At 46.9% G+C, this 24069-nt stretch overlaps 1 protein-coding gene across 1 annotated transcript; it reads right to left on the reverse strand.

The window, feature by feature from the left end:
• Nucleotides 1–1572: 1572 nt before the first annotated feature.
• On the reverse strand, nt 1573–22922 carry LOC144148297 (uncharacterized). The gene is made up of 4 exons (XM_077679854.1): nt 22911–22922; nt 7979–8363; nt 7137–7324; nt 1573–5755 (listed from the first exon to the last, which is right to left on the reverse strand). The coding sequence occupies exons 1-4, from the start codon at nt 22920–22922 to the stop codon at nt 5606–5608; spliced, it is 735 nt and encodes a 244-aa protein (XP_077535980.1). The 3' UTR covers nt 1573–5605.
• Between the last annotated feature and the right edge of the window lie 1147 nt (nt 22923–24069).

The following is a 24069-nucleotide window of genomic DNA, read 5'->3' on the forward strand; positions in this document are numbered from 1 at the left end:
TATTAGCCAGGTTACGCCACTGTATTTGGCCCTGAAACCCGCAGAGAAAGAAAAGCTAAACATCGCCATACGCCAGGCCTACGAGGCCGCCCTTGGACTGCCTCCAAAAATAGCAACAAGAAAACTTCTACAGCTCGGCATCCATAATACATGGGAGGAACTGGAAGAAGTTCATTGCATCTCCCAATTCACGCGACTTAAAGGGACATTGAAGTGAATTTGTCAAGCTCCCGTTTTTGCTTGCCCTGCGTAGACTGGCTCAAATTAGCACACTTTTCATCGTTTATCCGGTTGACAAATCGGTAATTATTTTACAAAGCGGGAAAGAAGAAAAACTACTATGCGCGGTTTGCGGCGGCCGCACCAACTAAGGCTGTGACGTTGGGAGGAGGGGCGCCGTGATTGGACGATGCCCAAGGTTAGCAATCAAACAAGTTTCAGTTTCGGTTCTGTAAAACATAACCAATGGCGTTGTTGGATGGGCATTCTCGATATCTCAGTAATCATCGTACCGCGCTTCTGCCATGTTGTCGGCTGTAAAATGCACAAGATAAGCCTCCCAGGACGGCTTGTAGTCGTAGCATTCACTAGCCGAGACCTACGCAGTGCATGAACGCCCTCCGCGTACCCGCAGACGCCCAAATGTCATGCGCTTTTCCCCCATATTTGGAGCTTGCCTCCCTCATGCCTGTATCGTAAAAAGCGTGTTCGCACCAGGCCAAGGGTCTGTTCATTCTGGCCTGTGCCCACTGCCTGCAAGCAGTTGGTGCTTATGGCAACAGCACGCCAACGAGAACTCGCTAGCGCGCCAGTGCCAGCCTGCGCGCGTTTTGTGAACTAGTTCGTGTAGCCATGAACGTTGCGGCCCAAAAAAAGGTAACTCAATATAGAAAACATCGGCGGAAAACAAAAAAGTTAACTTACAAAAAAAAAAAAAAAAGCACGTACCCGCGGGGATTTGAACTCGGGACTTGCAAAACACTCGCGGTGACACACCTAGCGCCCCAGACCACCGAGCCACGGAGCAGGATGCGAAGGCCTTGCTAATATAGGGTATATATTGCACAACCGCTTCACACTTTTATTTAGTTTTGGCATTTCAAGCAGCTTAGGTGACTATTTGTTGTACTGCGCTCGTGCAGTAAGCGTCGCCCGAGTTTCCACAGTAGCTCACGTCTAGTAATTGCATTTCGTAGACGGAAAAGCGTTCGCAGATGTGTAGTCGTGCTGCTGATCGCTGTGCTTGTTCGCCCAGTGCAAAAAAGTGCTTCCCGCGCCCTAGTTTTACGCTGTACGGTAAAAATATCAGTTGATTTTATTTCCTTAGTACCTATATTGACTTCGCTGACTCTTCTCCCGCCTTCAAGAGGCCTTATATTTTCCTACTGGCGTACCAGTCAGCGAAGCGTCGCATGTGCGCTTGTGCAGCGCTTGTGTGAAGCAACCTTGACTTGGAGCTAGATACAGTGTACAAACAAACCAAGTAAAGAAAGGCACATTCTGCCATTCACAAACGTGTCCTGGCTTCGTTTCAACTAAGCGAACGAATTGGGACCAAGCAATTTTTTTAACCTCCTTGATTGCGACGACCCGCCGGCGGCCGGCGGACGAAACGCTGGGCCGACTGACTCTGAAGGCCGGGGAGCCATGCAGTAGCGCAGCCAATTGCCAGCTCATCCCCTCCTGACGTCACACGAAAACGCCACAGAAAATGGGCGAGCGTAAAGAGAGGAGGACAGCATTTTCGAATTAGTTTTTCTACTAAATAAAATCGCGTAAACGCGCCTAGAGTGGTCGAAACATGGCCTGGGGACTCCGGACTACAATTTGCGCTAGTAATCCCGCAATGTTTACATATCACTTCAGTGTCCCTTTAAGCTCACGCCAACCGGCAGGGCTACACTTACCCGGCTCGGCTACAGGCCTCCCCCAAAATGCGAACAGAGGCAATGCATCCCTCTAAACATCCGACAGTACATCACAATCGCACCCATTCCCAGAAATATGCACCCCATCTATAACAAGGCACGCCGAGAAGCCCGGATACGAGCCCTTAGAAAACGCTTCCCCAACTCTCCCTGTACTCGTTACACGGATGCCTCTCCATACCACCAACAACCGGAACATGCCGTGAGTGTCACCGGAGCCAACAGTGCAGAACTGACAGCCGCTACAGTACACACGACATCTATTGAGGCAGCAGAAGGACTTGCCATCGCTCTAGCCGCCACCACTGGAAACGACTACTTCACTATAATCCGCCTGCCGCAACTTCCTGCTAGGTCGAATAACACCCACGGCCTTAAAAATTCTGCAAAGTGTGCACCAGCTCCCGGAAATGCACATCATCTGGACCCCCGGACATGAGTCCTTCGAGGGGAACGAGGCGGCACACGCCGCTGCCCGCGTTCATACACACCGGGCCGTTTCTCAAGAAGGCGAAGTCACGCAGCCCCTTCGCTCTCCCAAGCCCGCTACTCTGAATTCATACGCGGACATCCTCGCCCATTACCGCCACGAACGACGACGCTTCCCGCCACCACATCCCCATTTATCCAGAGCACAGGCGACTGCCTTTCCTCCATGCCATGTACCCCACCCTCTACTACTCAACGTGTAATTTCTGTCACCAACCAGGCACCCTGTACCACATGGTATGGGAGTGTCAGAAAACCCCATCTCTTACCCCAAATCCTCACCCAACGTACGAGCAGTGGGCGGACCAGCTGGCCAGCTCCGACCTCTCAGTCCAGCGTATCCTGGTGGAGAGGGCTAGGGCAGCCAGCGCGGACCAGGGCTTCCCGGACTACAGGAGGCCCCCCACCTGGCGGGCACCTGAAGCTCGTCTCAATAAAGTTTATCCACTCCACTCCGTGGCTATGATGCGCGCGTGGTCCCACTCTATCTTGTGGCCCATCTTCTCGGCATGCTCTGCAAATGCATTCGTCACGGTGTGGCCCTTGGTGACGCCATTTTTGTGCTGTTTAAGACGCCGGCAGAAATTTCCGCTTTCACCAATGTATACCGATTCGCAGTCGGCGCATGGGATTTTGTAGACCACACCAGGGAAACGTTGCCGAGGGAGGATCCTTTATGTTAAGCAAGTCACCCTTGAGCTTGCTTGCTTGCACATGCGCGATCTGCACACCACGTTTTCTGAAGACACGAGCAAGGGCTCCATTTCCAGGCAGTTCCTCCACAAGGACATGACATTAGTGTATCGCACGCCGTTCGATGTCACTGAGCTCTGCACCTTGCTAGGGTTTTGCCTGTCTAACACTTGCTTCTCGCACAAAAGCGAATTCTACAGGCAAGTTTTCGGTACCGCTATGGGAGCATCTATTTCAGTCACGACTGCAAATACTACAATGGAAGCAATTTAAAACAAGGCATTGGAATTATTTTAGCCGATACCCAAGGTGTTCCCGAGATACTTCGATGACTGCTTCTGCGGTAAGGTGTACATCAGACAAACCAGCCGATGCGTAAATGACCGACTCAGGGAACATGATCTTTCCATGAATAATGGCACCGGGTCGCAATTTGCCTCATCACTACCGCGAGTGTGGCAAAGGATGCCTTCCGAGACTGACAGAGACAATCATTATCGGAAAGAGTCGTGACACCGTGGCGCAAGAACTGCGCGAAGCGTATTTTATCAAAAAAAAAAAAAAAAAAACAGCGCAGGCTGTATCAGTGAAGCATCGCTATCCCTGTTTTCGAAGGAGTACCGAATCCTAGACAACATGCGATAAAAAGGTGTGATTGTTGTCTTCAGCTGTGGCTATTTTGTTTTTATAGTATCTTTTTCAGATCTATTATCCTTTGTGTATGTTTGTGCATTTGTAGACAAGCTACTTATATCGCTGTCTTTCCTTGGAATAAATCAGTTGTTAGTAGCGCATCTGTCTCGTCGTTCTTCGTTTTTTCTGTCCTCGTTTGTAGCGCTCGATTTTCCTTAAGCAATGAACCAACTAGCCCAACAGCATATTTTACTAAAAAAGCGGACCCTGATTTACAACGCTACTTGCCCGTACGATTTCGAAACGGAGCTTTTGTTATAGCCGACGCTTCAGCTATCACGTCTCTCTCTTTGAAGGGAACAAACCGCACGCGGGCTGCGATCGATCACTATTTTTACCATACATTATGTGCAAACAGCTTCGTGAATATCAACCCAGTATATTTTGCTTTGCTGCCCATCGGGAAACGAATTATAAAACGGATCTTAAACGATAAGCCAGCTTCCACAGCTAAATGATGCACTAAAGCACGAAAACATTTCCTATCTGCCACTGTTTTCTACTTTAACCAGAGACAGGTGCTGCTGAAAACATTTTACTTTCAAATAAACTAAATCTAACGCTCAAAGTAAATACTTCACTTGGGAATTGAACTGTTAAAAATCTAGTCTATTATTTAGGAGAGAAGTTTCGTTAGTTTTCGCACTTGACGAAGACGACGGCCGATATTTGTGCTGATGTATTTGTTACTTAGAGAAAGGCTGATTTTGGCTCACTTAGCGAGTGAGGCAAAAGTCACACAAGCGTTTATAGCCGCGTGTACAACAACTCTATTTAGGTCGTCAAACTTTTGAAAAGGTCTAAAGGATAGAGGTGGCGTTGGGCCAGCCCAAATATGGCCCATATTGGACGCGGGATGCAAGCGGCCAAAAAGTTATAAAATATCTTTTTTTTTCTGTGGTAAATGCAATAGGAATGACAAATGTAAGGCATGTGCTCATTTCGCGCTATTTTTATCTTTGAGTAAAAATTTTATTTTTAAGTAAAAAGAGGTTTGCTAACACCAAGACATTCGCAAGCGCGTGAATAGTTTGTAGGCTTCTCATCTTTCTTTCTTTTTTTTTTTTACATTGAAAAAAAAAAAAAATGGCGGATATGCCTGCCTATGCGGTTAGTTTAAACCTGTGATGGCGTCGGCGCTGGTGTAGCAGAGAAACCCCGGGCGAGCACATCCCTGCACCTGGCGGAGCACCCTGCAAGTCGCCGGAGAATTGCGAGCTTCACGGGACAGGTTCCCCAACCTCCGTCACAGGCAGCTCGGAACTTGTTTCGGCAACTCTCCACCAGGTGCAAACGTCGTCTGCATGGAGCTACTTTGAACGATGGTACCTAGTGTGCAGTGTGCTTGCGAAGCTCAGGATTTCGCCAAGGTGATTTTAATAGCTTAGACTGCTTATTTGGACAAAGAAAAATTTGAGTGCAGTTGGCCTTTAATGCCGAGACATGTGCATTTAAAAATATTGGAGTTGATTTCCCGTGAGTTTTCACTATTCATTTACGACTTGTAGTGCCATTCACACACCTCCGGAGAAAACATAACCCTAAATGAAGAGGCCCACACAAGGGGCACCCTATTAGGTGCCTTCTGTCCCTTCTGTAGTCCGAGAGCTTTGGCGTGCGGCACCCCATCTCTGACGCTGAGGTTCAGGGCGTGAGGACCGCTTGACCTTCTTGCTAGCCGAGCTCTTGGCCAGCAGGCACTCTACCTGGTCCCCGGTTGACCCCAGGGCGACGCCTGGCAATGCTTGTGGGCTGGACCTTGACGGTACAGCCGCACCTCCGGGCGCTGGTGAAGCCTGCCTTCATGGGCAGGCTCCTTCCTGGGGCTCCTTTCTGATCTTGTGCATCTGCAACAGCAGCTGCTGAAGGGCAGTGGCATAATATGGGTTGCCAGCAGCTAGGGAAGGCTGGCGCCACCACTCCTCGTAGATCTTCTGCAGCTCCGCAGTGTCCTACGAAAAATTTGTTCAGGATATACCACAGATTTACTCAAAATTTGTTGCATCTCCTATCTTTACTATTGTCTTCTTTGCACTGCTGAAGTAATAAGGGTGTTTCGTAGGTATTCAACTATGGGCCTACCGGGAAACCCATTAGGGCAGAAAAATGTTCACAGAACTCACCTTCCCCTGCCAAGCTTAGATAACCAGTTTGGACCAGAGAATACTACGCAGGTATTTACAGATTAGTTTCACAAACATTAATGCATTCATTGAACTAAAATAAAACACAAGAAAAAGCTTTGTTTAGTGCCATGTTCAGTTACATAATAATGACTGATTGATTGATTGACTGCGAGGTTTAAAGTACCGAAACTACACCTTGCTTATGAGGCGCGCTGTAGTGGAGACAGCTGGGGTTTAATTTTGGTCACCTAGGAACAGCTAGGAAGAGTTAATGTGCGCCGAAATCTCAACACACAGACGCTTTCGCTTTTCACTTCTATCAGGAAAATTGCTACCGCAGCCGGTATCGAACCCATGTCCTTGGGCTCAGCAGCACAACACCATAGCCACTTTAGTCTCACAGAACCCAAGCAACGCCTCTTCAAAATCCCAGGGTTCCTCAAAGCCTTACTTGAGAGCCCCTGACCTAGCGCTTTCGCAAGGCACCTTTTTATTCACAGGGCCTTAGTGGCATACAAGGACTATTCAGCGAAACACACAGAAAAACATTAAGACCAGAATGTAAAATTTTACATCTCAAAAACTTTCACTGTGCAACTGACTATGTATCTAATGGTATGAGATTGGATCCTGGCAGAGTCTGTTTAACACCACTTCTTTTAAGCTGGGCTGAAGACTGTCCCACCTGGTGGGGGCCCCTAACACCAGCACAGTGCTGTTCAATGAAAGTTTATTCCTCCTCCTCTTAGCACCCTCCCTATGTCAGAAAGGGCCTCGGAAGACATACGACAGCCAGCATACAAAATTTCACACTAGCTGTGACATATGAATACTACTTCATTCTTGCTCCCCTTTACATGCATTGGAAAAACTTGTTCGTCTTGCTTCTGCTATGATGCTACGCAGTCATGTTGGATTGCCTTAATTTTTGGAGTGTCTTTTTTGGCATCCTGTAGCCTTCTTCTACTTAGCTCCTGCAATTGTACCTTCGTAAAAATAAATTTTACTACAAGAGACCCCTGAAAAAATGCATGCACGTGGTTATAAAATAGGTAGCTCTTTCCAAAAGTGGAGTGTGTTGCTGAGAAACAGATCTTGTTCAGGTGTCTAGTTGCTACCTAGGTGTCCAGTAACTGGAGTAAGGGTCACAATTATTAGGCTTTGCTAAAATAAATGCACAAGCACAAGCCACACCTCAACACTTCACGTTGGTGACTGCTTCCAGTTGAGCCCTGGGCCTCCAGCTGTGGCTCGGTATCCATAGGCAGCTGCTGCTGTTCAGGCTCTGCTGCCACCGGTTGGCCTTGCCCTGTGGGTGTGCTGGTGCTGGCTTCTTGGGAGTTGTCCTGTGTTTGCTTTCCCAGTCAAGCTTCCTGAATGCCCCCTCCAGACATGCTGTAAACAGTTAGGAATAGTGAAAACTGACTGTGAATCAGATCGAATATTCTCAAATACAAATAGTAGAAACCAACCGAAAATTACATATATTCGAATGTAAATGGTAAAAGATTACTGCAAATGAATTATTTTCAAATGTGAATAGTGAAAATTCACTTCACATTGAATTTGATTCAAATTGCGCATTGCTCCCACGCCAGGCTGCTGTTAGCTGTGCCACGTATAAAGATGTATTATGAGCTGCACTGTTGTGGCGAATACCACACGCCCATTTATTCCTTCTAAGTGGAACAAAAATAGTAGAGCGAAGGTATGTACTGAGACATATGAACGTCTGGGCCATAATTTAAAAGTAGTTTTACAAGCACAGGCTTTCAGTCAGGCTGTGCCATCTTCATTAGGACAGGTGCATCAGACAAGTCTAGTTAAGTGCGCCGTGGCTGTGCATGTGCTCATTGCTGCCTTTCTCCCGAATTAGAGAATTCAACACTGCAAAACAGAGTTTATGCGATACCTTTCCGTCTACACTGCATGATAGCTTGCTTGAAGCTGAAAATTAAACTGAGAGAGATACCATGTTTGCATAAACGTTGGCACAGGTCACATAAAAGTAGCAATATATGGAGTGTGCTGGGGTACATAGCTACTGACAATGTTCAACGTGATTTGGTGCTCTTCTGTCCAGCTTAGTGAGGGGGCTCACTCCTTCGTCGCCATACTGCCCTCTCCGCCACCCGCAGAACCAGTGGTAGACGGTGCTGACTGGGGGATTTACAGCGCTGCTAGCGAGCAGGCTTTCACCGTCCTCCTGCCTTGCCAGCTTCGTTTTATGAGGAGCTAGTGCGGCTGCTGGGGTCGTATCATCTTGAAAGTAGCGGAAGAATGCGTCACTTTTGTCCGATGTGGGTTTTAGAAGGCGAAGCCCATCGGCGCAGTCGAGCCCGTGGTTGAGCACCTCATGCAGCTTGATGACAGCAGTCGGCGAGACTGGCCAGTTGAGGAATGGGTCGTTCTGCTGAGTTGCTTTTGTGACTTCCTAATTTTGACATCTACAAATGCTTAGCAGTAGTAGAATGCTTTCCGGCAGTTTCGTTCAAGCTTCTGTGCTGACACCTTCACTCCTCGTGGAACACAAACCTGTAAAAAGAGAATATCCCAAATGATCTCAATTCTCAAAATATTATTTAAAGCTTGATATACAATGACTAACCTGCAATATATTTTTTTACTTAAATTACAATTTTATGAAACACAAACGTGTTAAACGGTAATATTATGAATTATTTTAGTTGTGAGAATATTATTGAGAACCAGATATGCAATCTGTAACCTGCAAATGTTTTTTTGACTTCAATTACCCACTTCATCTGACAAGTTTCACAATCAGACAACTAAGAAATGCTGAAGTTCCAAGGTGATGCGCATACTGTATTAAAGATGTGCCTCCAAGTCATGTTCTGATCTACTTCGCGGAATAAGAAATTGTACAGGTTTAGCACTCGCCTTTCACTTAATTTTCCCATGTATGAAAAATGGCGTTTTAGAAAAATTTGTGTTGGCACCAAGCAAAAAAAAAAAAAAAAACTTGCTCAATCGCTCACGAAATCGAAGCGGAACAGTTGCATGTTATGCTCTTGCATATAACACAATTCTCTCCAAAATAGGACAGTTATATCCTTCCCACATTTCGGTTACGTTTAAATCCACTGAACACGTAATAACACGACACGTTTAAAGCCTCTTTTAAAGCATTTTCAGTTGGTCTTTTTTTCCTCCTCAGCAAGGGGTGCCCCTTTATAGACCGAAGGGGGCAGGAGATAATTGGCTAAAAATCATTCATCTGTGAAAATGTTAAAAGCATGACACACATGCTTGACTCTTTTTGCTCGGACCATACTATGAAGCGTTATTTGTTTGTGAATTAGAATTACATCACACATTATTCTGATATTGTTTAATCTTACGTAAGGAAAAATAAATTAATTTAAACATGAAGTGAAATGCGGATTGTTTTTGCACGGGTGCTTCAAATCGTGGTAAAAAAATCCCAGCCCAACTCAATGTAATGTAATTTAAGTTATATGTTCTTTCACCTCGGCCAAGAGAACATACGAAGGAAAAACGTTATCCGCAGGGCACGCTCCTTTGTAAATATGCCTCGGTTTGGAAACCTTATGCGTTCAGCCCTGCCTTCGATACCCACTCAAGATAATGAATGTCGCGCCAAGGAGCTAGTATCATTGATACAGGATTCCGCCACGCGAGCTAAATTTCCTATTACTTCGGTGCAAGGGAAGCCTTGCAGTCCATGGTGGAATGATGAATGTACGAGGGACTACCGTCGAAGAAAAGCAGCATGGAAAAAATTGCGGTATAATCAGTGTCCTAGTAATTGGAGCAACTTTAAGTATTTTCGCGCTGTGTTTAAACGCACAGTTTCACGGGCAAAAGAGATGTACAACACAAACCGATTCTCTATTCTCTCAGAAGCTTGTAATAGGCGGGCGCTCTTCAGCTTCTTGCGGATAAGGAAAAACGGCGTTACTGCATCAAACCTTGACTCCTTCATTCACACGCCAACTGCCTTAAAAATTCTTCTTGAAAAATTGGCTTTAGGACTGCAGGCTCGGTTCACATCTGAATATTCTGTACTGGCCCCCCAGGTGACTGACTCTCCTTTACTGAGCTCGGCTGTAAATTTTGAGGAGGTTACAAGGGGTGAGTTATATGACGTGTTGCAGCGTGTACCTGATGCAGCACCAGGCCCAGATGGAATTACAGTTCAAATGATAAAGGTGTTGTTCAGTGAGTCACCCAAAGACCTCCTGCATATTGTCAACCACTCTTTGGGTGCCTCCTGGATCCCTTTGGATTGGCGGCTGTCTAAAATTATCCCCTTGCCTAAGAAACCCGGATTAGGATATGCACTGGACAACATAAGACCGATAAGCTTAACGTCTAACCTTGTCAAAATTATTGAAAGAATTTTATTGGCCAGAATTGAGAAGTTTTTACCCAGTTCTAACATATTGAGCCCTCGGCAGGTGGGATTTAGGCCAGGCTGTTCGATATGGTCGGCGCACATAGACCTAGAGAGCCGCCTTCATCTGGCTCGACGTTCTAAAGAGGTCGCAGCACTGGTGACATTGGATGTGGCCAAAGCGTACGATTGCGTTGAACATGGCATACTTTTAGAAAAGATGGTGTGCTTATCTTTCCCGGAATATATTATTTCCTGGGTCAGGTTGTTTTTAACAGGCCGCAAATTCTTTATTGCCCAGCACGGAGTCACCTCCTCGAGTTACAGTCAATCGCGAGGCCTACCACAGGGATCCGTCCTGTCTCCGGTGTTATTTAATGTGTTGCTGAGCGAGGTGCCCGTTATTGCGGGAATTCAATCATATTTGTATGCTGATGATTTAGCCTTTTTCGCATCGTCAAGGAATATACATTCTTTGCACCAGTCCCTGCAGCTGTACCTCTCGATCTTAGGATCGTGGCTAGACGGGCTCTGCCTATCCTTAAACGTCGGAAAGTGTGCCCTCCTGGCATTCCCGGTTCAAGACCCTGTTTCCATTTGTCTGACATACCAACAGAAAATAATTCCACAAGTTACTTCCCTGAAATATCTAGGTGTGATATATGAGAGCAATCTAAACTGGCGTCCTCATATTGATTATACTGCAGCCAAAGCGGGGAGGGCGGTTTCACTGTTAAAAAGATTTTGCAACAAGAAGTCGGGTATGCGTAGAGACATTCTCCTCATGCTCTACCGCCTATACGTTCGACCTATTCTAGAATTCGGATCCATCCTTTTTTCAAGTTATCCGTTTTATAAGCTACGTCCATTGGTTACACTAGAACGACAAGCTTTGCGCTTGTGTTTGGGTTTACCGAAGTACGTCCCTATTCGGGTATTGTACTGGGAGGCTCGCATCCTTCCCCTGATTCCCCGATTCAAAGTGTTGACAGTAGAGGCATACCTTCGCGTAATGGAATTGCCTATTTCAAGGTCGCAAATGGTCTTCGTTCACTCCCCAACGCCTTTTTTCGCTCAGCCATGGCCCAGGTACAAACGCCCGCAGGTGGTGTTTGTACAGTCTCTATTAGCCCCATTAAACGTCAACATTCTCTCGATTTCTTCCTTCGAACCTCGAAATGCGATGGTGGAAATTGATTTTGATAATATTTTCCCCTCCAATTCCAAATATCTGCCGGAGAAGACTATAGCTGGTCTTCTAATCACCCATTTAGAGAAGTTTCCAACCCATGTGGTTGTAGCCACAGATGCGTATGTTCAGGAAAGAAAGGCTGGTATTGGTATCTTTTCACCTGCACTTGACTGGGCATTTTCTTTGCGGCTACCCAATTTCACAACAATATTCTTGGCAGAATTTTTGGCGATTGCCCTTGCTATTAGAAAACTCAATGAAGACAATTCGAAAGTTATTATTGTGACGGACTCGCTTTCAGTCTGCTCCACCCTATCTAATCCAAGATTTACCCCTCTAAGCCGAACGCTCTCGATGCTCCTACCACCCTATGTAAAAGAAATCCGCCTGGTCTGGGTTCCAGGACACAGGGGTATCCACCTTAATGAAACCGCTGATTATCTGGCGGGTGTGGCATTGAATGGACCGCTGGTTGATGCTGTGCCCCCCATAGCCCAAGTTGTTGCATCCCGGTTTCGCAGGTATAGCTCGTTGGACAGCCTGCACCCAGACAGTATCTCTGGATGCCCCGAAATTGAGCACCTCCGGTATGCGTGGAAGAGTGATGTTGTGCAGTCACGATTGTGCGAGGTCACATTGACCAGCTTTCGCTGCCGAGTGCCCAATTTGAATTTCTACCTTCACCGTGCACGCATAGCGCCTTCGGCCCTATGCGAGTTTTGTCAAGAGGAGGAGACAATCGAACATTTCTTGCTGTCTTGCCGGCGGTTCTCCTCTATCCGAAATCGATTCCTGGAGGTTCCCCTCCGGCGCCTGGGTCTTTCCTTGTCTGTATCGAATTTACTGTCATTTGGGGCATCGGGTTTAGGTTTCTGCCACGGGGATGTTTGTCGCGCCCTTCACGCTTTTATTTCACAATCCGGTCGCCTACCCTGTTAAAAGACACTTCGTACTTTCTTTCTCTGGCACGTGTAGTATCGTTTTTACTTCAGTATGTTATAGTTTTTTTTTTCCCCTCAAAATTGCCAACATCACTTCCCTCACAGTCCACAGCTCTATTTTACCCTTAGTTTGAATTCTTGACCAGTTTCCCCAATCTGACTTGGCCAATCCCCCAGAGTGGGTACGCGCCACTGATTTTTGGTTCCAACCAACCAACCAACCCTTTGAAATTGAGCGTGAAAGACGGCGGCATCGATGATTGACCAGTGGCGTTGTTCAGCGTGACGGAAGCAAGTGTGATCAGTAGTAACCAGATTTTTAAGCCACCGCTACTGTAATAAATGCGTAGCCCAAAAGAAAAAAAAAAAAAAAACTCGCTGGTGTAGCTTTGCAACTGCAACTGATCAGTCTGTCTTGATTTTACTAGGTCGGGTAGGGGGGTGATTTGGCAACGCCTCCGAGGACCTTGCCACAATAAATAAAGACACTGCCGAAGAGCATCTATGGTACCTCGTTGGGTTGGGGGCTCCCAGTCGACGATCCACGACGCACGGTTGCCTCGCCGTAGTAGTCAGCCATGCGTACGCATCCCCGCACGAAGCACGTCCACGTTATCGACGCTGGCTTTGCAGTCTAACTCGAAAGGTTGGTCGCGCCCGCGCATGTCACAACGGCTGAAGAAATTAACTGCTACTTCGCCGTCGAACTAGAAAAAAACCGTAAAATTGCAGCAAACTCTACGCCACTGATGCTGCTGGTGGCGAATGAGCCCTAAACAAGAGCAGAGGAGTGCGGAGTACGTTTACTGCTTTGTTCGCACGCCGGCAGAACCCAACATTACTAGATAGATAATCTAGTAACGTTGGGCAGAACCAGCCTAAACATCAAATAGCAGGGAAGGAGTGCGGAGTACGTTTGGTGCTTTGTTCGAACTTCGCACACCGCAACGTTTTTATGGCGCAAGGTTTGTTTTGCATTCAACAGGTGGCGCACCGCAAACGCGCAATTTTTAAATTGTAAGCCGCGGCATTCGCGCTCACGTCTCCGGCTACGGATGAGATTTCTTTTTCTTGGAATGCATTTTTAGCATTTCTGCGCGTACTGTAGCACGATATCACGTTACTGTGATCGCCTACAGCATCAGCAACCATGCTTAAAATAAGACATATTCCCGCTGCATTTTTTATTCAGTGACAAAAAAGTAAATTCTCAACAAGAAAAGTGGGGGGAGGGTTCATTATGAGAGTCAATACAGTAGCTCTCATTTTAAGCACAAAAAACTACACTGAACTTTTTCATGTTTCGACACTTTTTGCACCTCAAAAATTGCTGCTATGCTTAAAAAGAGAATGAGGAAGTAAATCTACTGGGATGCACAAGCGACATAGCACAGGAGCATAGTTCAGTACATCTGCCCAGGAGGGACCTAATGGTTTTACGGTACACTATAGACGCCTAAAGAGACACTAAAGTGCAAAAGCAAGTTGGCCAGCATCGGTAATTGCAGTGCTGTGAATACAAATAATATGCGACTTGCAGCAGCAGTACTTTATTAGTGCATGGAAATTCGCAAAGCGTCGTGAAAACAGGCACGGCTGCCCTGTACATTGTTCTGCAGACAACTTGTGGCATCACCGATTGCGAATGGCAAGACAAGACTGGTGGAACTAGTCGAAGTGTTCTTCTGAAGCAAACACTGATGCAGGGTTATGCAAGTTTAAAATGAGTGTGTGCAAGAACTTTTCCTGGTTATGAGCATTTTAAAAGACACAAACATCAGCCAGTAAACATAAAATATGATGCCTCATCCCAGGCTTTCTTGCAATGTCGATTTCGTGGGAATGTTTTGCCTCGCCTAGAAACACAGCCACAAAAATACATGCATGTGGGTGCACTAGAGACTGTAGTACTGTACCTAGCTAGTGACATACAGATAAAGCAGCCAGTGGAAACAGGAAAATTAGCACAATCAACACGAAGCAGGACGGCTTTCAAATGCTTTGATCAATGGCGCATGCATATTCAGCAGCTTTTCCTAGGTGAGTAGCGCCTGCAGGCGTTTCTGGGGAAACATGGTCAAGTAGCGCGGTAAAGACGGGACAAAAGTAGAGACCACACAGGACTAGCGCTAGACATCAACTGAAATTTTTACTACACACATCAAAAGATATACAGGAAGGGCGCATGCGTGAACATGCTTAAAGCACAAAGAAAAAAGACAAGGTCAAGTGGTGCATTTTGTTACGCACGTGGCAAGTTCGCATCCAGGTAATCTATTTCTTTTTTTGATGAACTAATAGATGCCGTGCTTACACACTTTTCACCGGCTTTCATGATGCACCACGCTTCAAACAATTCACAGCTGGCTTGGTCCTTAAAACAGCACAATGTTACTGTCTTCTCGTAAATTGGAACACAGTGTGGAACGCACCGGCAGCGGCGGCAATGGTCAGCTAAATGGCCCCCCGCAGCGAGCGCTTGAACAGCTGTACGGTGCTCCCAGAGCCTGTCATTTATGCACCTACCAGTCTGCCCAATATAGCATTTTCCACCAGATAGAGGCACTTCGTATACAACACCTTGTTTGCAACCAACAAACAGCGTGGCATGCCTCTTCTTCGGTTACCCTTCCTCTCGCCATTCACAGCAGAGCACATTCGTGCTAGTTTTTCTGGGGCGGAGAACACAACGTCGGCACCACATTTCCCCGCCACCTTTTTAAGGCGGTTGGAGAAATCGTGCACGTAAGGGACGACTACAGGCCTCCTTTCTTTGCGAGGTTCATCTTGCCCTTGACTTGACGTCACGCAATAGGCTTTCAACCACTGCTGCTATTACTTCCCGAGGGAAGCCGGCATCTTTCAAACGTGCAACTTGGTGCTGAACACTATCGGCGACTTGGTGCTGACAAGACTTCTCGAGGGCACCGCGAAGACAGCTAACGCCAATACCCCTTTTCACTATCTTCGAATGCGCTGAACGATAATCCAAAATTGCCTTTTTTGACCGCGGCCGATACGCCCAACACACGTGTGTTCCCCAGAAATTAAAACACACATCGAGGAACTGCAAGGACCCATCATTTGGTAATTTATGAGTGAATTCCAAGCCGTCAGAGCACTCCAGAAATGTTTTCTTAACTGTCTTGACTAAAAGGTTTACTTCTTCTGGCTTCACCGACCTAGTAACAATCATGTAATCATCGACATGTCTAAATATCTTTGCTGTCTTAGCCGTGTCAATTTATGCCTCAATGCTGCAGCGCCAGACAAACGTCTTCAAATTTTCCTTCTTCCCACACACCATATCCGACTGGAATAATCTGCCTGTATCTGTTGTCTGCAGCATTGATGGGATTGAACATATTGAAAATTGAGACAGTATGTTTTTACAAGTTACTGTATTTTACCCTGTGTTGTCGGTTTGTTTATATTTGAGTGATTCCTGCTTGGGTCCTGTGTGGGGCCTGCAGTATGTCATAAATAAATAAATAAATAAGCTGGTCCGCAGCAACACATGCAATGTACACTTAACTCTTAAGCCAAATACAGCCACCATAGCACATTGTTTTCACCTGTTTTGCAATTCACACAGTGAGAGCAGAACTGCTTAAATATGCTCCTTCTGGAAGCGTCTTTTGGGAAACTGGTCATTAGGAATGCAATACTCATCACTTCAAAGGCTCTGTGACAAGCTTAATAACACCCACGCTTTGCAATTGGTCAGCTGTACACTGAATTTGCACACCAGACACTTTCCTAAGCGGTCGCCAGCGACAAAGAAAAAGGGGGGTGGGGGCTCACAAAAGATTTGAACCCTGGAACAACACATTTAGCAACGGAAGCGCACACCAAAGGGTCATCCTGTCTGACTGAGGAAATCGTCCGAGCAGTAGTAAATCATTGAAGGACTCAGGCCAGTTATCATTGCGCCTGCCGAAACTTTAGCGAGTTACAACTGCCGTTTCGTCAGCACGGAACGCTAGTGAAGAAAAAAAAAGAACGAAAGCAACATGGTCGTTTGCGCTATCACAGAAAAACATCGGGGCACAAAATGCTATTTCCGGGCCAAAGGTTGAGCCGATCACATGTAGGGTGAACGGTAGATCTACGTTTGAGAAACAGCCGCTCCAACTACGCGGCGACTGGCGAACGGTTGAGGCACTTCGAAATCTACAGCGCCGGCCAACACCCGAGAACGCGAAATCACGCACAGAGGCACGGTTGAAGCACTTCACGTAAGAGCATGAGGAGAGGATCGACTGGCGAACGGTTGAGGCACTTCGAAATCTACAGCGCCGGCCAACACCCGAGAACGCGAAATCACGCACAGAGGCACGGTTGAAGCACTTCACGTAAGAGCATGAGGAGAGGATACAGTAGAGCGCACACTGCGTATCCAAACAGTTGCCGCTTCACCTAAGAGAACGCGAAATATCCAACACAGGCACGGTTGAAGCACTCGTAACTTCGCTAGAATACGAAGGATTAAGCGTTAAATCCAAAGCGCGGCCGTCGCAGAGAGCGAAATAAAACACGCCGATTGATACACTTGTCGCTTCACGAAAGTGCCCGAGCAGAGGCTAGCGCAGAGCGCACACTTCTCCGGCGATATTCAACGCCGGCAGGGCGGTCCCAGAGCGCGGGGAGTGTGCACAACGGCGGAAAAGCCAAGCGCCCTTCGCCTTTCCCACTCGCACTCCTCCTTTTCTCTCTTTCGCGTCTGAGCGTCCGGGCAATTTATTTCACGCAGGCGGGCACCGCGGCCACTGGAGCGGTGAAAGCATTTCTCGTTCTGGCGGGGAGAATTAATAACACTTCAGGCCAGACCGCTAGGCCAAACAAACGTTGTCGGCCTCGGCCATGGCTTGCAGGCGCAAAAGCTACCGCGGCCAGCGTGAAAGCGCCTAGACCGCACCCGTACCTCGCTCCCACTTCGTAACGCAATGGCTACGTCACAAAAAATGAAATGGTGGCGGGTGAGAGAAATTCCAGCTTTGCTTATTTCTCAGCAAATAACGCATTCTTTATCGCCAAACAATAGCCGAAAAGGCTGAGAAACTTATGATCTTTCAGATAAAACAAAATTTCATTCAGCCGTTAGCGTCCCTTTAAAAACTAAAAACAACCCAATCAATGTCTGCAGTGTCGCCAACATACCTGCATTAGTTAAGAAAAAAATTCGGGAAATCTCACGTTGAGTGGAATTCGAACCAGGGTCTTCGGGAAGGCGAGGCAGGCACTGTACTCTTGGTCAATCACTTTTTTTACTTTTTTGCCATTTTTCGACATAACGTAACCGTCAACGAACAACAAACATACGAAACACCACAATAATAAAATGGCTGGTAAACTTTTGGCTAGCCGAAAAACCGCCAAAAACGTTTCCGGTGTGTTCGTGTTTCCATCATGAGTAACCATTCTGGATGACGGGGCCAAGCCCTCCAGACTTCAATAATCAGTCGAACAGGCTCGTAAAAGTACTCTTTCGAATATTTGGAATGGTCATTCAAGATTTCCATGCTTCTCGCAGGGTCAGAACCATAACCATCACAGGATCATATGGTACCGCGCTGTCACTTTGTACCGGTAAAAACGTCATCGCTTAAGCGTCGATGAGAAACCTTTATTGGAAAGTGAAGGACATCCTAGAATAATGCCCCATCCCAGCACCTAAAAACACCTGTTCGATTGTCTAGCATTTTTACAGCGAAAACACTGAACGCGCCATGCAGGGCACAGTCCCTTCTCTTTTTGCCGCGTTTCTGCGAGTAGCACGCCAGCGTGAAGTTTAGAGAAATTATCGTCACCCATGGCGGTACCGACGTTCATTTAACGAACGCAATGACATACTGTCCTGGACCGAATGGTTTAGACTGATCTGTAGAACGGCACAGCTAACAAAGTATTTGTAAAGTCGTGGTGCAGTCTTTCCCGCGTCACAACTGCAAGTACTCCAGCCTAAAGCGGGCTCGTCAAATCAGGGTTGGCAGTTCCACTCCACGGAGATCCAAGTGAAAAAAAGAAAACGACACGTAACGACAGAGCCACGGAACGCCTTAGATAACATCACCAGGCACACACTGTGCAAGAAAATATCATCCTCGCCACGCAAAAAGAAGAAACGATTCAGGACTCATCGCGAAAGAAATGCGAGATGGAAAGGCCTCCGAGGCGCACGCGCCGAAACAGGTTCGCGCGGCTCCCTTGTTCCCATGCGGACTCCCAAATAAAGAGAGCAAACACACGAAGCACAGGCTTATGTTCTCACGCGGACTGCGCAGTGCGCGAAGAACGTATCGCAGTTTACACACACAAAACGAGGTACACACTGAGGCACTCGAAAACGTTGAAAAGCCAATGCCTGTCCATTTGTCAGCCGTTTCGCAGAGTTCGACGGCATTCCTGCGCCAAGAAAGATCACTGTCTACATAAATCCTTAACGGCCCTCCAAGGTACATCGCTAGCATCGTCTGTCAGCTGATGCACCCGAACACACTCGGTGCCTTTACCAGTGGCCATGCCAAAGACAAACATTTTTGCCTGTTTACGCCACTGGCACTGTACTTATCTTCACCGTGTTCACAGCAACTCTTACGCTTCTCCCATCGACTTTAAAACATGCACCCTGCACGACTGGTTGAAAGCCATTGATGCTTTGACTGCTAAACTCCTAACAGTGCGCAAATAAAAGCCAGGGAATAAGGGGCAACCCTGACATATCGACCGTTTAAAGGAAGTGGCCGTGCGGATTGTTTTCCCGAGAACAATCTTTGTCGTACGCCCGATATACACCCTGCTTACACCGTCAAGAATAACAGATTCCACGTTAACATGTTATAACATGGTTAAAAGAAGTTCGTGCCATACCTGATCGAATCGTTTCACGAGGACACTCCTCAGCATGGGTACGGTGCCTTGACGTCTATCGCAACATCCCAACACACTTGTGGCGCTGTGAACATTCGTGGCTATGGCCCTCCCTTTTATTCCACACGTTTGGTGCGTTTGCACAACGTATTTAATGACAGTCTGCAGGCAACACGACAAAACTTTCTTCAAAACAGTATAGTCGACATGCGCCAGAATAATGGGGCGATACGCCGAGATTTCCCTGAGCTTGGCGTCGACCTTTGATTTTGTAATGCAAACTGTTTGTGACTCTAGAAATGAAGTCTGAAACAGTCCACTCTGAAATAACGCTAAACAAAACACTCTGCACACATTACAGGAAGTAATATTTAAACTTTTTCTAGGAGATACGCTGCGGAAAAACTATTTCTGCCTGGGATCTTTCAGGGCTGTTGTCATTGATAGCTCTTTTTACCTCATCTGTGGTGCTGTTGTCATTGATAGCTCTTTTTACCTCATCTGTGGTGGTATCCCTTGCGAAATGTTGTAAGGCTCCTTCGGCGAATCGTGGCATTAAACACATAAACTACCCTTTCAACTTAGCCGCGTCAACAACGTCACGCCAAATAGCATCTCGCAAAGCTTGCAGTTACACAGTTCGATATAAGCTGAGTCATTATACACCATCACACACTATTTCACCTATCGCATTACCACGCGCGCGTACATTTTCCGACAAATTTTTACAGCGCAGAAACACGAAGGACGAAGAAGAACGCTACAACACAGAGCTTGTGGTGTAACATTCTTCTCCGTCCTTCGTGTGTCGGCGCTGTAAACATTTAACATGAACCAACAAGCCGGACTGGTTCTTAGTACATTTTCCGAGCTCAGCGCTCTTTTAGTCGGCGCTTCGCCAAGCAGAAAACGTTTAAAGCTTGCCTGTACAAGCGCACCTTGATGACGTTTCTTACCACTGACTCTATGCTGAACTCTAAAGGTTCGGATATCATCTTGAAACATTCAAGGCGATTTATTATATTATTTTACAAAAACATCAAGGCTACTCCGCAGCCAGACCTAATTTTTCTTCATATTTTAAATTGACCGTCACCTTCCATGGGCCTTCTATTTAACCCCGTGAGTAAAAAGTTACAATATCGAAGCGTATAGCTGATGTCTTTAGTGCAAAAGGCCACCCGCGTACGTGGCCTTTTGCACTACCGCGAGAAGCTCTTCGTCCCCCAGAAACTTTAACGTTATAGAGTATCAAAAACCCCCAACGGAACTCGTTTCTTCGCTTTACGAGCCGACTAAGCTATAGGAACACGAGCCAGTGGCCCAGCTAGCACAAAAAGGTTACAAACAGTAATGCTGCGTATATCCCAGACGAAAAAAAAAAAAGGCTACTTAACGACTCAGAAAAGACATCCCCCGTTGTGATGACGTCTTATGTCTCCGCTAATGCCCGGCTGGCTGAACCTTTTTCTAGACTATCTAAATCCGGTTTTGTAAACATCGAGAAAAATACGGTTTAAAATAGAGATTACACATTACAGTAAAATTGTTTTGCGTGTAAATCAGAGTATAAGGCGTCTTCTAGACGCCTCCGAAATTGCGGTTTAAATCTGGTCCTTGGGATACTCTACCTCGGCTTAATACAACTGCATTTAAGTCGCCTTATAGACGGCCATCGCGTGACTTTTGTTGTCCTTTTGCACGCCATTGTCGAATAAAATAGCAGGAACAGTGCAGTGCGCGATAATGCACCGTACGCCATGCGTGCGTGCTTACACAATCTTCTTCTGAATAATAAAAACTCAATCACTCCAAACACTTTATTGAGTTCAGTGCAACGCACTTGCAAACATTAGAATGAATGTTTTATGGTTTGATTCTCATTCAGAATTATTACGGCGGACTGACTATAAACTTCTTTACAAGACCCCGGCCAGTCTCACATCGATCTGTCCCTGGCTTGGCATTGGTTGCAATTTCATAGGGCTTTCCTCTAAAAAAACGTGGTTGATTTCTCTGTTATAGGAATTGGTAAAACACGAAAGTGAAATGTGCAGCGAAATTGAAGCTGATCATGATTTGAGGGTCGGTGGCTGTCTTGTGGGTGCACCTGGCGAGCGACGTCCTGCTGGCGGATCGCTTCGGCAAAGGTGTCCTGGCATCATTTCCGTGACGGATATGACGTCAGCGAAAGCTTGGTTCATACCCGCATAAAACACTTTCGTGTTAAAATATACCCGACTGCCCCACGTGTATACTACCGGTTTTAACACCGCCGATCTGCGAGGCCCAGTCATTTAGTGTAGCGATGCAATAGGGCTTCTTTATATGAACCACGTCGCGAGTGGAACCTATGCGTACTCTTCCCCCAGGCTATTACCCTACCACTTCTCCCTCCTCCATTTCCTTAGAGGCTCGTAAAACCCGTTCTGTGAAGCCTCCTTCGGGAGGTATCCTGTTGTCTACAGTTTATAACGCGCCTGCCCTAAGGCTTGGGCGCAGCAATTGGAGGAGCTTCACGCAGGTATACTACAGCCGAAAATCAAGCTCTGAGGGCCAACTTCAACTGACACACCATGGTGGATGTGTAAATTACTGTGGAGTTGGCTGTAACATCTTAAAGCTCAACTTGAAGATTGAGGAGCGCTAGTGCTAAACGTAAGGCATCAAATCTTGCACCGAACTTTGACGCTTAACGTCGTATACCGGCGCCTATCAGGGAAGGTACTTGTTTGCACCTAGCGGCGGTGCAGCTTGGGGTCGCAAGATCTCCAAGCCAAACGGTAGGCCTAGGCAAACACATCCCTGCCATTGCTATTGGTATTCTAGAGAAGCCAAATATACTCGATGCAGTTGCACAGATCTCCGCTGGGGGATAGCCCAACGCTTCCTAAGAAACCTGGACCAGTACTCTGAATTCCCTGTGCGTGCTCTGTATCCGACCATGTGTTACATGTTGACGGAAAAGGCACAAACTTCCTGTGGCGGATCGTACTACGCATTATCAGCAGGATTGCGTGCTGCCTGATGTTCCGCAGTTGGAGTAGCCAAGCCGTTTGTTAATTCTGTTTAATATCTCATTCGTGTCCCTTCTTTCCTGCCCTCTTCCTACTCCACAATCCCTTCCACTCTTCACCCTCCGGTTATACACACCCATCCTTAGGTCTCCCTTCTAGTCCTCTCACCATCACCGTCCTCCTTCCGCTTCCTGCATCATTTCCCTTGATATTTCCACCACCCCTATCGAACGCCGCCCCCTCCACCTGACCGCTCTAGTGACGTTCCTCTCCGCTCTCTTTCGCTTCTGCTACGTTGTATTTCCCAGCGAACTGCCATCAAGCTTTGCCCCTTACGCCGTCAATTCTTTCCCTCGGCTCTGTCTCTCTTTCCTGGTGATATCGCAATTGCCGATGCTTCCCCCTTATCCACCTGAAATATCCCTCGCCCCATCCGCATTCCCCCTCTGTACCCCACAAGTGGCTCTCCACACTTTCTGTTTTCTTCTGTATTTCCGTCGATCTATCTCCACCCCCCCCCCCCCATTTCTATGGGGGCTACTTTCATCTTCCATTCTTCCCTCCATTTATACCACTCTCTTACCTTCTCTTCCATCTCTATTTTTATCTCCATACAGCTTACGGGGTTCACCTGATTCCTCCGCCTTCACGTCACCCACCCTCATCTGTGTTCCACGCAGGTCATTAGGTGGGCAGTGGTTCCAATTTCATTCTGTGGTGACCAGCTGAAGAAACACACATTAACCGCAGGGGCATCGCAAGAAATTTTTTGTCCTCACTGTTGCAAGGTAAAATCGTAAGAGCCCACAGCTTGTCGCATTTCTTCAGCTGGTTACAGAATATCACGGTGGGTTAGACGCGTGCTGCGGGAGGATTGTTAAGAACAGTGCCGCATGCACTCCGTGGGCGCAATTTTTAAAGCGAACTTTAGTGCCGGTTCTGGTCGTACGGGTTTAGTTCACATGGTACTACTAAAGCTTCGGATCTGAAATATTTTACTTACTGCGATAGCATCACACGACTTTGAAAGCGTCGCAGATGTGATTGCAGGTCATTTTTAAGGGCACCACGAAGAGTGCAGGGTGTTTGTTTTGTTTTTCAGCATTACAAATAAACAAGAGCTTCAAATTTCCGCTGAGTAGAAACAGAATGGCCTACTTAAAACAACTGCCTGGGAGCACCTTTAACTTATGTGTGAGAAAAACAAAAATCCATCATTTGTGATGCGTTTGGAGAAAATATTTTGAAGGCCGAGATTAATACGTCAAATCGAATTGAAAAGCTCAGTACGTTACTGTGGGCCGCTTAGGGCGCATGCTGTTCATCCCGCCATCACAGAAAACCTAAAGCTCTGAATTAGGGCTCAGTAAGGAAAGAAACGCTACATGAGCAAAGCTACGCTGGCGGCCCAAAATAAGAGTTTAGCAAATCGACTTCAAAGCTCTTGTAGCTTCATGCGTCAGTCATTGCGTTTTTACTTGCAGGCCATCACGCCGCACTGCAGCGACATACGCACCCCCTTCTGGTCAAAGAAAAAGGCGGCTATCACCGTAGGCTGCCTCTTCATCGTCGCCGCATGCCTGTTCCTCGCGCTACTGCTCCATGACAAGCGATCGGGAATCACTTCTGACAGCGCTATCTGCCTCACCCAGAGCTGCGTTTTGCACAGGCACATCCTCATGGAAGTCATCAACCAAAGCATTGACGCATGCCAAGACTTCGAAGAGTTCGTCTGTTCCCGG

Source organism: Haemaphysalis longicornis, unplaced genomic scaffold (genome assembly GCF_048455015.1).
Source record: "Haemaphysalis longicornis isolate Haplotype H1 unplaced genomic scaffold, Haemaphysalis longicornis Haplotype H1 scaffold_8, whole genome shotgun sequence".
Classification (NCBI taxonomy): Eukaryota; Metazoa; Arthropoda; class Arachnida; order Ixodida; family Ixodidae; genus Haemaphysalis; species Haemaphysalis longicornis.

Bases quoted from the DNA above. Each gene is read 5' to 3' on its own strand.
- LOC144148297 (XM_077679854.1), bottom strand. The intron at 7,325-7,978 runs GTCAGTAGCTAT...AACTGTTTACAG, and splicing joins ACCAAATCACGTTGAACATT to CATGTCTGGAGGGGGCATTC. The intron at 5,756-7,136 runs GTGAAGTGTTGA...AATTTTTCGTAG, and splicing joins AACTGGAAGCAGTCACCAAC to GACACTGCGGAGCTGCAGAA.